At 34.7% G+C, this 13,558-nt stretch overlaps 2 protein-coding genes across 4 annotated transcripts; both read right to left on the reverse strand.

Annotated features, from left to right (window-relative positions):
- Positions 1-59: 59 nt before the first annotated feature.
- On the reverse strand, positions 60-5,377 carry LOC102621153 (secretory carrier-associated membrane protein 3). 2 transcript variants are annotated; one of them, XM_006467808.4, is made up of 14 exons: positions 5,215-5,377; positions 5,005-5,076; positions 4,143-4,208; positions 3,672-3,788; positions 3,505-3,567; positions 3,215-3,248; positions 2,812-2,934; positions 2,509-2,571; positions 2,305-2,398; positions 1,332-1,377; positions 1,174-1,241; positions 805-853; positions 570-635; positions 60-427 (listed from the first exon to the last, which is right to left on the reverse strand). In XM_006467808.4, exons 2-14 carry the CDS (start codon positions 5,059-5,061, stop codon positions 341-343), a joined length of 933 nt encoding a protein of 310 aa, XP_006467871.1. In that variant the 5' UTR covers positions 5,062-5,076; positions 5,215-5,377; the 3' UTR covers positions 60-340. The 2 variants fall into 2 exon arrangements, with proteins under 2 accessions (XP_006467871.1, XP_006467870.1); XM_006467807.4 differs by having other exon boundaries at positions 5,005-5,081; positions 5,215-5,366.
- Positions 5,378-7,137: 1,760 nt separating this feature from the next.
- On the reverse strand, positions 7,138-13,340 carry LOC102620672 (hypothetical protein). Of its 2 annotated transcripts, none has more exons than XM_006467806.4 (16): positions 13,077-13,340; positions 12,539-12,628; positions 12,348-12,455; positions 11,916-11,951; positions 11,541-11,651; positions 11,222-11,305; positions 11,026-11,144; positions 10,630-10,731; positions 9,812-9,928; positions 9,660-9,725; positions 9,311-9,377; positions 8,975-9,028; positions 8,558-8,650; positions 7,791-7,817; positions 7,661-7,696; positions 7,138-7,440 (listed from the first exon to the last, which is right to left on the reverse strand). In XM_006467806.4, exons 2-16 carry the CDS (start codon positions 12,590-12,592, stop codon positions 7,306-7,308), a joined length of 1,209 nt encoding a protein of 402 aa, XP_006467869.1. In that variant the 5' UTR covers positions 12,593-12,628; positions 13,077-13,340; the 3' UTR covers positions 7,138-7,305. The 2 variants fall into 2 exon arrangements, with proteins under 2 accessions (XP_006467869.1, XP_006467868.1); XM_006467805.4 differs by having other exon boundaries at positions 7,791-7,826; positions 13,077-13,338.
- Between the last annotated feature and the right edge of the window lie 218 nt (positions 13,341-13,558).

The raw sequence follows: 13,558 nt of genomic DNA on the forward strand, positions 1-13,558 counted from the left end.
AGAAGTGGAGAATATCCTTCACGAAGTCCGACGATCTTATTTGTATCGTCTACTCAAAATTGACGAAGAAATAATCATGAAATAAACTCAACACAGAACGAATTCATCATACATGGAAATGGTTGTAGAGAATCTCAACAAGGCGAAGCCTATACTCTCTAGTAACCAACATATACAAAACAGAGCACTCGAAATAAGTCAAAAAGAAAAAGAACTGATGTTAAGCCAGGCCAGTCTCCGAACATATCATCTCCGAGAGCATTTTCCATGGCTTTAAGTACATGTACAACCTAAATCATACAGAAGGTTATCACAGTGTTCTATCCTCTACTGAAGTATATTATAAAGCTGCCCTCATAGCCCCTCGTGCAGCCTCACGCTTCATCTCTGCAGCTTTACCACTTCCTCGGAAATACATGTACACTTGCTGTACATAAACAAAAACAAGGGTGTTAATGGGAAAAATAAGAGAGGGGGAGGAGGTGAAGAATTAATGGATTATGCATGCTGGGCAAATGACATAATTTTCATGAAATGTTGGTGAACAAGAATCAAGGTGCAAAGCAGACCTGAATAACCCAGATGCTGACCAATGATTCCAGGCAGAATAATCCAAATCCAATGAAGTAGAATATCTGTATAACCAAAGAAATTACAATCAATATATTTAAACCTTCAGTGATACAAGCAACATTTCGTATATAATAATCATGTTGAGTTTAGCACATCCACATGCTATAGATTTATGCAAATGAATCAGAGAATTCACTCCAAAAAGGTAAGGTTAGGTTGAAGAATTCTTACCCCAACCAGTGCATGGTCACCCATAACATCCACCGCAGGCAAAACGCCACTATTCCAAGAGTTCAAAACACAAAACCGTTAGCAGCTACTAACGAAAAGAAAAAATTGATGGCATACACCAAATAAATTTTAGTCCTTGACAGCCCCATGAAGTACAACAGGTGATCGCATGCCTACCCATCCACCCAGCCCAACAATCAGCCCAGTTCCCATTCTTAAAATAAATATAACAACAAAAGAGATAAATAATATCCTTCTTATGGCTGACAATAGGCTTAGAAAAGAAAGCATATAATTGCCAAGAATAAGTTAGTTATTGTCAAATACAAATTTGCAGCAAAGACCGGTCAAAATTTTGAATTAACTTACGTGAGTGACTTTCCTTTGAAAATTATTGGAGGAGCAACTGAGGCAAATATGCAAAAGCCAATGTGGAGCTGAGGCAGAATAAATAAAATAAAAGAATAAGAAATTGACCTGGTTTTGAACTTAATAGCAAATTAATGATTATAAATAGAAAGATTTACCAAGTAAAACAAGAAAAACCATCCAAACTTCATTGCACTTTCAGTCCTGCAAGAAGGCTTATAATGTGATAAGAAAACCAAGAAAGAAACCAAATTAAGAGCAAGCTGATCAGCAATCACTCTGTCACTGCAATCTCTTTTAAAGCTTCAGGCAAACATGTGAGTTTAGTCTATTTTCACTCATTCTGACAGATAGAAAACAAGATAAACAGTAACACTGTTGACAGATTTGTTAATTTTCATACCAATATCCAGAAAATACCCAAAAGTACAGCCATTGAATCAGATTTATTTCTGTGACTGAACAATATCTTAAAGTAAACATGCGCCATCCCAATTATATGGTATTAGAAAAACACGATGGAGGATTGTCGCCCCTAAAAATCCAGCTGGGCTCAGCGTTGACTCTTCTGACATGATCCCCAATCTTCAGACAACAAACTTTGACATGTAGTCAGGCAACAAATTTTTCAGAAGAAACTTAGTATATTAAAGGAGGATAAAAATTGCCATTGGGCTACAATTGGTGCTCTCAAGTCTCAAAAATGTTAGGGGGCACTAATTCGAGCACCCATAGGGCCCATTTATCCCCTTGTAAAAAAATGTGGAATAGGGGTAGATATATCCAGCAATAATTAAAAAAATGAAGAGTAAAAATTACAAGGGTGTATCAAGTGTCCACAGATATAATCAAAAAGAGAGAAAAGGGCGAAGGGAAATAATCTACAAAGCCCATCCAATAACCCCAAAGATTATTACATCCTTCCCTTATCCAAAATCAATCTACACAAAGGGAAATAATCTACAAAGCCCATCCAATAACCCCAAAGATTATTACATCCTTCCCTTATCCAAAATCAATCTACACAAAATTAACCCAAGACCACTGTACTCAGGCAACAATTTGCCCACCTTGATTTTTCAGGCATAAATAAATGAAAAGCCAACTTGAAGAAGATACAAAACAAATTACCTGAAAGCACGATAGAGTGGACGATACCACAGCACATAAGCTCCTGGAACTCCTGCTATGAAGTAAATAATGGCGAGAAACCAGATTTTTACACCTACAACAACAAATAAGCACAACCCAATGTACATAGTATCAGAGAATTATATATATGATAGAGAAAGCTCTAGTACTTAGAAAACAAACAAAGGAGATATGTAAATGAACCTTCGCCTTTGATCCATGCTGTGGTAACAGCTACGATGTTCCACAGGAGACACAAAAACAATCCTGCATGAAATAAGCAAGAACATTATGATGACTATGATGATAATAGTTACAACCACAAAGAACATGTATCATACAAACAAGTCTGCAATGACATTTCTAGGGACAGTCACAAAAGTAGAAGCTACAACTGCAGTGTACGGGCCTAACACTACTAACATATTTTATATACAACCTAAAAGTTTTGCCATGCACATAGTAAAAGCATCATATTTTCAATCCAAACAAATACGAAAAACATACCTAAATATGTTGCAAATGCAACATATTGCAGCCTTTGTAGATGAATTGGTATTTCGTTTGCAATGTCATGATGAATAATGGGGAAAAATGGTGGCCAGTTTTTCTCCTCAAGAACAATTCCAGCTGCAAAATGAACATTGCAGAACATGATGGATAAAAATTTGACATTTCCATATCAAATTGAACTGTTATGCAATATCAAAGCACCACCACAGCAGTTACTCCTGCTGGAATCTTTCATTTCAATCAGTCACAATAACAAAAGATTGACTCCTTGTAATACCACCCGATAAAAAGTAGACATTTCATCACGGAGGAGAAAAATAACCAATTCAATCTCCATTCAGAGAATCAGAGGTCCAAATCCCAAAGCTATTCAAAATATACAGTCAATTTGAGTTACCTCGTGCTGCAGCTTCTTCTTTCCTTCTTACATCCTGCAAAATAAAAAATATTGGAGATCAGATAGATACTAAGTCAACCAGAGTGTGGAGTATGCTTTTTTCCCCTCTACTCTAAAAATGAAGACACCATCTAGCATGGACAATTTTCTCCAACATGTTTAGTTTGGCAATTTTATTATTTAGGTAATACCCCCATTTGAAAAACAATAATGACACTTTGTAGGTCCATGACTCTGTCAACTGTGCCTAACTTCAAGAATTAACAATCCACTAATAAATCAAAACAGACCTGCTCCCGCCTTCTTAATTCAGCCTCCTTAGCTTGAAGTTCCTTCTCTTTCTTCTTCAAATCCTACATTCAAAATAGACCGTAATCAGAGAAACTATGATAATGTTTACTGGGAGTAAATATACATTCGATATGGACTCCCTTAAGTATTGAGAATTTCATCGTACCGCAGCTGTATCAAGAGGAATGTCAATAGGCGCATCACGTTCAAAATTGAAACCAGCTGGTTCATGAGGAAGAGGTGAAAGCCTTGAATTAGTTGCAGGTGGAACACTTGCACTGTTCTGGAGTATGACAAAATCATGTTTTAGGGCTCAAGTAATAAAAATGAAAAACTAGTTATTTGTGAGCGCAAAGATCTCTTGGAACCAGATGCAATTAGCAGGAAGAGAAGGAGAGATAACGAGAGAGCATGACAAAATGCAAAGAAATATTGAGTGTTTAATCATTCTCCACATGACAAAAAAGACAAATTAAATGAAAAATTATTAAAGAATGATCACCATTCCAGAGGACTAAATTTCATCTTATCCTAATCATGTTACTACTCTTAAAAAAAATCTAATATGATATTAATTATTAAATGTCATTCTAAGCACAAACATACATAACAATTTTATATGAAAAGTTTAGCTTACTGTTGTAAAAAATCCACCTCCACCAAACCTCGATTGGCCCGAGCTTTTCCCCCTAACAGCTGGGTCCTGTTATTGAAACGTGAAATCAAAGAGCATTTTAATCAGTTATTTGTCAGATTGCATTAAGCACTATTGAACACTAAGAACCAAAATATAAAATTGAAAAAAAAAAAATCAATATAGTCAAGCATATAACTTTACAACATTACTATTCGAAAAGTCAAAAACATCATCACATGAACTCTCATTTTGTTTAAGTTGCAAGTGAACCTGATAATGTAATTTGGCCCATGTCAAGCAATGTACTCGCAATTGTTAACTAAGGTACACCACTGGTAATGCAGTGTCCATATATCGTGATGATAAGGTCAAGGTTAGAAACAAAGAGCTCAAAAACAATAAACTAGATAAACCAAAAAACCAAAAAAAAATTCCGGCCATAATATAAAAGTGCACCAGTAATTAAACAACAAAACCATCAAGAACTAACAATGAAATTGAGAGGCACCTATTCATAACTAGGGAAAAGAAAAGATCTCTCAAAAATATATTAAAATCAAAGTGGAGAAACTTAAGTACAAAGAAATTAACAGATCCAGCTGAAAATTTAAAACCTTAACAACCATAATCAAGGAACAAAACTAAAGAAGCTCAAAACTAGAATGTAAAAGCATCAGTTTCACATTCAGTATAGAGTTGACTTTTGCACACAAAGCCACAAAAACAGAGCGGATCTAGCGAATTAAATCAAACCAAATTACTTTCACTAACTTCATCAATCAACTAAAATAAATCCCTAGACTTTCAGAATGTCAATAAACCACACAAAATCAGCAACCGAACTTGAAAAGAAGGAACTTACGGAGAAAGGATTCACTTCCTCTTCATCGAAGGGATTGCTGTCGTAACGGCCGGCCATCACAAGCGGTTATAACTTAACTTCAGCAAAAAAATGAACTCAGAAAAAGTTCGGGGCAGGTGATTTATAATTAAAAAGAAAAAAGAAAAAAAGCTTAATTCAAAGACTGGAAAGACAAAAAGCTTGCAGAGGAAGTGACTTGCAATTGCTTACCTTTTTCACCAAATCTTGAGAGAAATCGGAGAACGATTTAAAGAGAGAGAGATGATATGAAAGTCGTTGGACTCGTCTTCAGTCAGCGGGAGAATTGTGGGGGATGTACCCCATTCCCTTCAAAATACCCAATATATACCTAAAATTATAACACTCTTCAATTTTACACATATATACTCTAAAAAACTAAAGAAAGTATAAAAATAACCACAACTAAATTCTCATAAAACTAAACCCAACTCCTTAAAGTCGAGTAAATGATCGAGAATACTCGACTTCAACCAAACCATACACAATTAGTAATTCAGCATAAATTCTCGACTTTTTCATGTTAGTCTAGTAAATAATCGAGAATACTCGACTTCAATTGAAATAAAAAATTATCTGAAAAAATTTCAATTTTTTCAAGTAAGTCGAGTAAAGAGTCGAGAATACCCGACTTTAATTTAACCTTACCCAATATTCATTCAACAAAAATTCTTAACTTTTCATTGAAATTCGGTAATTGGTTGAGAATACTCAATTTAAATTGAAATGAAAATTTTTCTTTTAATTAAGTCAGGTAAAAAGTCGAGTATACTCGACTTTAGTTGTATTCATGAGAGAGGAAGTAAACATAAATAAATGATTTTTTTAGGTTATTTTTTACTTTTTACACTTTTAAGAGGTATATGTATGTAATGGGATATAAATTTAACATTTAAAGACAAATGAGGTATATTTAAATAAAAAACCCTCAGTCAGCGTTTATGCGCCTGCTTTAGACTTTTAGAATTTTAGGAGGACAAAAGTTTGGGGGAATTTATTACGAACAGCGGGAAGGGTGTTTTTGTAATTTCATGACCCAAAAAATTTTGATTTTTGAATTGAATAAAAACAAGCAAAGAAGAAGCTTCTTCAAAGTAATCTTGAGCATTGTTATTTCGATGGATGATAATCGAAGGAATTTATCGTATCCTGCTCCGCTATCATCTCCTTGTAAGAAAAACTACCAAGAAGAAAACAATAATAATAAATTTATCATATTAAGCTCTAATTTTCATAAATATTACAAGGTGACCTAAAATTTGGCCAAATATGATTGTCTTGTCCTGTCTGCCATTGTCATCGGGCACATCGCAATGTAAGCAATGTTCAAACAATGGTGGCGCACGAAGTTGTTGACATTGTCCGTTGAGGAGTCCATGAAATTAAATGTGCAACGCGTTGTTTCATTTACCAAATAGACCGACGTGTTCTCCCATCTCATCTCATTTAATGGGACCGAGACGCCAGAGTTTTTTTTCCACTTCAGAAAGTTCTTTTTTCCCGCGGACTCTTCATTCCCATTTTTTCTTATATTGAAATTTCTCAAGAACTTTTTTTTTTTTTTATTTATGTGTATTAAAAAAAAAAAATTGGTCAAACTTTTATGTTGATATTAACTAACTAGTAATACGTTTCTTTCATAAATTGATGTCATCTCAAGTCTTGTTACTTTATAATTTTTCTTGTTTTAACTTGCTGGCACCGTAACGCTACCTGGACCAATAAATTGCATTAAACAATTCCCTATAATTTGTTTAGTAAAGAACAAATAAAATTGATAGGGAAGATGATCTCATCATAACTCAAATAAATAAAATTACTTTTTTCTTTTAATGCAATTTTCCGACGCACAATTATTTCATGTCATTCTAGCCTTGGTACTGAAGGAACCTCATCTAAAAAGCAGGGGCTAAAAAGGTAGAGCTGAGGCTTAAATTGCGAAAGATAATGTGAAACGTAAGTGACATCGCCCTGAAAATGCTCAATCATTCAACTATGAATTAATATAAGTCAAGATCAACATGTGAGGGGTGAGAAAAAGGGTGAGCCAAGGGGAGAGGGGGGAAAGAAAAAAAAAAACAAAATCTCTATATAGGTAAACTGAGAGATGAGAACTGAATTGCAATAGCAAAATTATGAAACTTAAATAATGAAAAAATTACAAGCATCTGAGGAAGGCTACAGTAACTATAGTACAAGTATTGATGAGCCTGTATGTGTGGATTGAAGCCAAAACTAACCGGACTAACGTATCAGCTTTGATGTCTAAAGAGTTCAAGAGACTCAGTGGTCTTGGCGTCTTTCTTTTTTGCGTCTTTGCTTTCTTGGAAATGGATCGACCCAGGATTTGTCTTGTTCTATAGCCTCATTCCAGCGTTTTTTAAATATCTGAAGCTCCATCGTTGATTGCCTCCTAATCTGCTCACATCATTTTAAGGAGGTTAGAATCAGAATATAAGTATTGGTCGAAAAATAATTTTAACCATGATTCAATTCCTCAAGTAAAAATGATTTACTTATTTCTTTCATGATATATTGGATGGCTTAACCTAGATTTTGCCTACTTGTAAGAGATTATTCTAGATTGCATGTAAACTTGTGGCCAGTAAACAGCAAATTTTAAACCTCAGATTCCTACCTCAGCTCGCAGATCAACAGGTGCAGGACCATGTCTCTGAATATTATTAACAAGCAAAAAGGTGAATTTTAGAGTAAGCACAGTAAGATGATAAAATGATTGGAAAAGACATCTAATGCTTGAAGTTTACCTTTGCTAACTCTTCGCGTTTAGTAGACTGCAAAGACTGAGAAAACAAGTCATGCATGCGAAATGATGAGCATAATAACAGCAATAGCAATTGAGATAATAATTAGAACTTTTTTGTATCTATAGCTATTAAATTACTCAAAAGTAGGTAGTTTTAAGATGACATCATCTACTGCTTCAACTCAGTAACTAGGTTGGCATTATTAATTAACAAATTTAGACATCAAATAAGATAATTTGATGAAAAATGGGTTTTGAGGTATTTTCCACCTGAAAGGTGGATTTAGTGAGTAGCAAATTAGATATACACTGAACACAGCAACTCAACGAAAAGCAGAACACAACATTTCGATTGATACTGTCATACATACGTTCATGTGAAATGCACACTGAGAAACCCCTCAATCTTAGTTCTCAGATGTACTTTTTATACTTTCCTTAGTATCATTACCATAGACTTAGGAATCTGAATGTTACCAGTTCAATGCAATTTTAGTGGTTGCAAACAAGGGGAAAAATAGAATAGATTATTCAATTAATAAACAAAAAAAATTGAGGCTGCCAGCTAGTTCAGTTTGTAAATTCTCTTGGGTTTAACAAGAGGTCTGGGGTTCAAAGCCCACTCGCAAGGCTGCAAAGGGATTTAGTAATTACCAGCCATCCTGTGCTTAAATTTGAAAAATAAACAATAAACATAAAATTTCAACAAATCTGGAAAAAGACAAGTTAATAAACATTAAAGCATAAGAGAAAAGGAATGCAAATAACCTTTCTTGTTGGTGGCTGCCCACCCAGAGTCTGTATTCCCTGATGAACCACATACTCACTATCGATAATTCCTACATTCTTTGTGCGATCACCCTGCACAGTGACATTATCATTCACAAATTATCTGACTATGGTTGTTAATTATTAAAATGTATTTAGCTTTTCCATTCCCTTAGGGAAATAAATGACAAGAAGAACACAGAAAAGTTTGCTTAGAACAGGTATGTCCATTTGTTTTAGCATAACAAAAATCAGGGGATACAAATCACCTGACAAACCTAGAGCCAAACCAAAAAGCATCACAAAAAATAGCATATAAAAGAGATGCCAAGAGATTCAAAAAAGGAAAAAAAAAATGCATCGGAAAAAAATCAACAGTTGGTAAACCTTGTCCAAAACACATCGAAGGAGTCTCACCTGCGCACAATATCCGAGTTTCATATCCATTCCCCATCCATGGACAAGATCATTCTGCGGGAAAAAAAAAAAAAAGAGGCAACTAAGTGACCCAAAAAAAAAAAATATGTACTCAAAAGAATGGTAATGCTTGCTCTAGAAAGCAGGTATATCAGAAGTTAGACTTAGCTCAAATCTAGTCAGATCAAGATTTACTCAAAATGTAAAGTCTCAAGGGTAAACAAGAACTAATAATAGTACATGCTCTAAAGAAAAGCATTATTTGCTTCAAGAACCGCTCAAAGATGTTTGTTCAGGACCATGGCATCTTGGATAAGGGCACAGATATATAATTACCTGTATAAGATGCCAAGCACAATACCAAGCAGATCTTGAAAAAACTGGAGCCATGCCTTCCACAAATCTTCAAATGAAATAGAAAGGGAACAAATCCAGAATTAAACACATCTTTATGATACTGATTAAAAGCATCTTCTAACTCGTCACCATCAACGCGTAAATATCACAAAACTTGATGCTAGAATGATCATGTAAGTACATCGTCATAAATGAAACTTCGATAGAAATAAACAATTGTTTATTCATGCCAACTTAGCCCACAAAGGAAGATATCCCACCGATGACAAAAAACTTAACAGAAGACCAAAAAAAAGGCATCTTCAGTGTACCAGTTCAAATGACATACCCAGTGCAAGGTGGCCCCTCACTGATATTTGTACACTTCACACTGCCTCTCAAGTCATACACTCGTCTGCATTTCAAAAATATGTTTCATTTAAGCATAAAAGATCTTAAATGTAGATTCTAAGCAGTAGTTCCAAGCATCACTCTGTTCACCTATGAAACTTCTTTGTTCTTGCACGGATGGTAAATTTGTGATGTATCTCTGTTGAGTTTGGGTCCAAAGCTGGCTGTGATATCTCAAATCCTTCGGACTTTACAATTTCTAGGTATCTGAGTGAGAATGCCACTAATCAATCAATATGTTGTGTGTAGGCATACAAAATAGTAATCAACCAAATAAATGAAGTCTTATATAAAACAACTAGAAACCAAGTGAATTTATTACAAAATTGAATTTTTCTTTTCCACAGTCCTAATAAGAGTGACAAAATTTTTCACCATGCTAGTGAATTTTTATCCTAATAATGCAATTTCTAAGTCACTAGACAGAGTAAGGACTTTTTTTGTGGTGGGGGGGGTGGGGGCGCGAAGAGAATAGATCTTAAGGAAGGAAATAGACAGCAAAGGTATTGGATTCCATGATTTCATTTGAATGAGATAGTGGATATAAGGACATCAGTCAATCACGGTAACAAAAGTTCGAATTACTTAGACAAGAAGATGCTCAAGAATTTGAAAACAAGGGGTTTCACCATCACAAGATCATGTAAGTTGCAGCTTCCAACCTTCAGATATAAGATATTAAAATCTCCTGAAAGCCTTTATTTTTTAAGGAACAAACCACTAAATTTTCAAAGACAACATTTAAAGGGTCTATGCCTTTAATTAACATTTATCCCTTTTACCACTATAAATTTTTGTGCATCTATAAAAATGATTGTTAGAACATGCACAAACACACACCAAAAAAGAAAAAAAGATACATATATTTCAGGCTGACAACAAGAATACTGTAAGCCCGTCAACAGTACCTTCGTGGATCAAAATTTTCCACCCCCAAATCTTCGTCCCAAAGAAATATGTAGTCATAATTGGACACGACATCTGGATGCAGAAAGCGTTTTGCAAACCACCTGGAAAGATAGAGAGAGCATCCCCAAAAGGGAAAAAGAAAAGAAACACAAGAATAGGATTAGTACCATTCTTGGTGCAACATATTAGACAGACTAACAGATCCCATCCGATCAGCAGCGGTGTGATATCCACATAAACAGAATATGGACACAATAAAATTATATGTACCATTCATCTAAAGATCTAAGCCATCATCTAAGATCTAAATCACAAATTGGTAGTTGAAGGCCTATAATTTCCTCAGTCAGACAACTAATACTAGAAAACCTTTTGGCACTATTAATCAACCCTACCATTTTGTTTGGTTCTGAGCAGCTATGTGAATTGCCTTGTTACTCCAGTCAAGACCCCGCCATGCATTTACATCGCCATCATAATGGAATAGAATAACTGTAAAATTCTCAGGAAGAAACTGAATCCAACAAAATTAGGAAAATAATGTTAAAAGTCCATGGCATTTCAAATATTTGAATACCAAAAATGCAATACCTTTCGAACAATAGCATCCACGTTATCCTTTTGCTTAATACCAGCTGGAATTGCCAGCAAGTTACGGTTACTGTAAACACCGAACTGCCATTTAAACACCACCTCATGTCAGAAATAGTAGAGAATTATGTGATAATTTTGTATGACCAACACAACTTCATCAGAATGAACACGTGATTATTAGATCAACTAGCGGGTTATCAATCATCTATTGGTTTCTGACATTCTGTCCTACCAAAATTTAAAAAAAAAAATTCTGTGCAATATTCACATATAGACCTCAAATTTATACCAGAGCATTAGAGGATAGAAACTGAACCTTTTTCCTTGAGCTACTTGTAGACCACAGAGGCCTCAGCTCCAAATCTGATCTAGCTTGTACAATTCCACGAGGCAAACTTTTTAACCTCCCAGAAGAAAATCTAGACCCCTAGGGTAGAAGCATAAAAAGTAATTCAGTATAACGAGGACAATAAGGAACAAACATCTTAATCAGAACATTCAATCCCATGCAAGAAAAGAGAAAATAAGGCAGATAAATTTCAGAAATTTTTATGCATGATGCATCAATGATAAAATGCAAATCACAAGCAAAACCAAGAAAATTAGTTTCAGGAATCAGGACATAACAAATCAGACCAAGGGAAGATAAGAAAACCATACAAGAAATTACATGCAGTGCCAAAAATTTTACCTTTGATATATCGAAGGGACTGAATTTTGCTTCCATCTGGCAAGAGAAACATAAATTAGTGAACTCAACAGCCAGAGATACGAAAAAAGGTCATCACACCATACAAACAGCTGAACTGAATACAAATACCCAACGAGGATGTTATAACTTTTTAACATGATCCATTAACATGACTGATGACTGATGATTAATATAAGTTTGTTCCACTTCCAAAATGCCCACGTTGATCATAAGTAAAGCCAACTGCACTATCATCACGGTAGATTTAATTTATGTCTTCCTAAACCACTAGACAAGTAACTGAAATAATCACATGGCATCAGCAAGGACACTACATGCGAGTTCTGCAGAAAAAATATCAAGTTTACAGCAGCTGGTTGGTCTTTATAATTAGGAGTCTATGATATCTAATAACCGAGTAAAATTTAGTACCTCTGTTTGCTTGTATTGATAATATGTGGTTCTATATACAACGAACAACATTACTGTACACATAATCGCCATAAATTGCAGCTGCTTCATCTTGACTCCGAATTTTACCTGCACAACAGAGAGTTGGAAATTTAGAAAACAAAACAATAACCAGAACCCGTATTCTAGAGAAAAAGCCCCTTCGATCATACCCCATCAGAGAAAGAATTCCGTTTCAGCAATCTCCAAGTCTTAATGGACTTCATAGACAACCAAGGCTTCTATATCATTCTCATAACAAGCTGCATGAGAGCAAATAACATTAACCCAAAGCAATGCTTAGCAACAGCTAACTCCATCTAAACCATTGAAGGATTAATTTTTTCCGCTCTATTAACAAACAAACAGCTTATTTACACTTTAAAATAGACATTTCAGATCTTCAGCGACAGCTTTGATTTTTTTTTTTTATGTACTGAAGAAGTTCCATATTATTTATAAAAAAATGCAAAAAAGGAAATAACAGTTGTAAGAAAAAAAACATGCCAAAAAAGGAGAAGAAGAAAATCTCTAGTCCATTGCGTTAGATCTGTAACTCATTTTTTTTTATTTAAAAAGAAAACACAAATAATAACGGTTAACAAGGACTAGTTAAGTTGTAAATCTGAACCGACAAAACTTCAAAGCTGTCACGGCAACAACACAAACACAATCACGCCATAAGTTAATACAATCTCCGAAAACAGATACCTTCCAGAAAAGAAAAGAACCGAAAAAAAACTGGAAATGAGCTTGTGAGAGCTCGCTGAGACTGAATAACGACCGTCCGATTTGAGGACCGGAAGTTGATGGCTAAGCAAGTTTTAATGGCTGATCAAAATTTGAAGATACAAAAATAATAATAATAATAGAGCCAAAAAGGAAATTGGAAAAAAAAAAAGAAAGAAAAAGAAACAGTGAATGGAGAGAGAAGAGAGTGTGTTTGTATTGTATTTATACAAAAGCTGAAGAGCTGGTCGAAAGACGAGTGTATGGGAGGCGCCACGTTTTATGGGAAGATCACTGAATAGTTCTGTTTACTTTTCTGTTTTTTTTTTTTACTTTTATATTTTTATATTCGGGGTTTTTATTATTGGGCAATGTTATTATTATTATTATTATCTTTTTTGTCACAAACTCACAATAGCTGACGAAGACGAGTAAACGGAGACGAGACACTGAGTTTTTTTTAT

This window comes from Citrus sinensis, chromosome 2, assembly GCF_022201045.2.
Source record: "Citrus sinensis cultivar Valencia sweet orange chromosome 2, DVS_A1.0, whole genome shotgun sequence".
Classification (NCBI taxonomy): domain Eukaryota; kingdom Viridiplantae; phylum Streptophyta; class Magnoliopsida; order Sapindales; family Rutaceae; genus Citrus; species Citrus sinensis.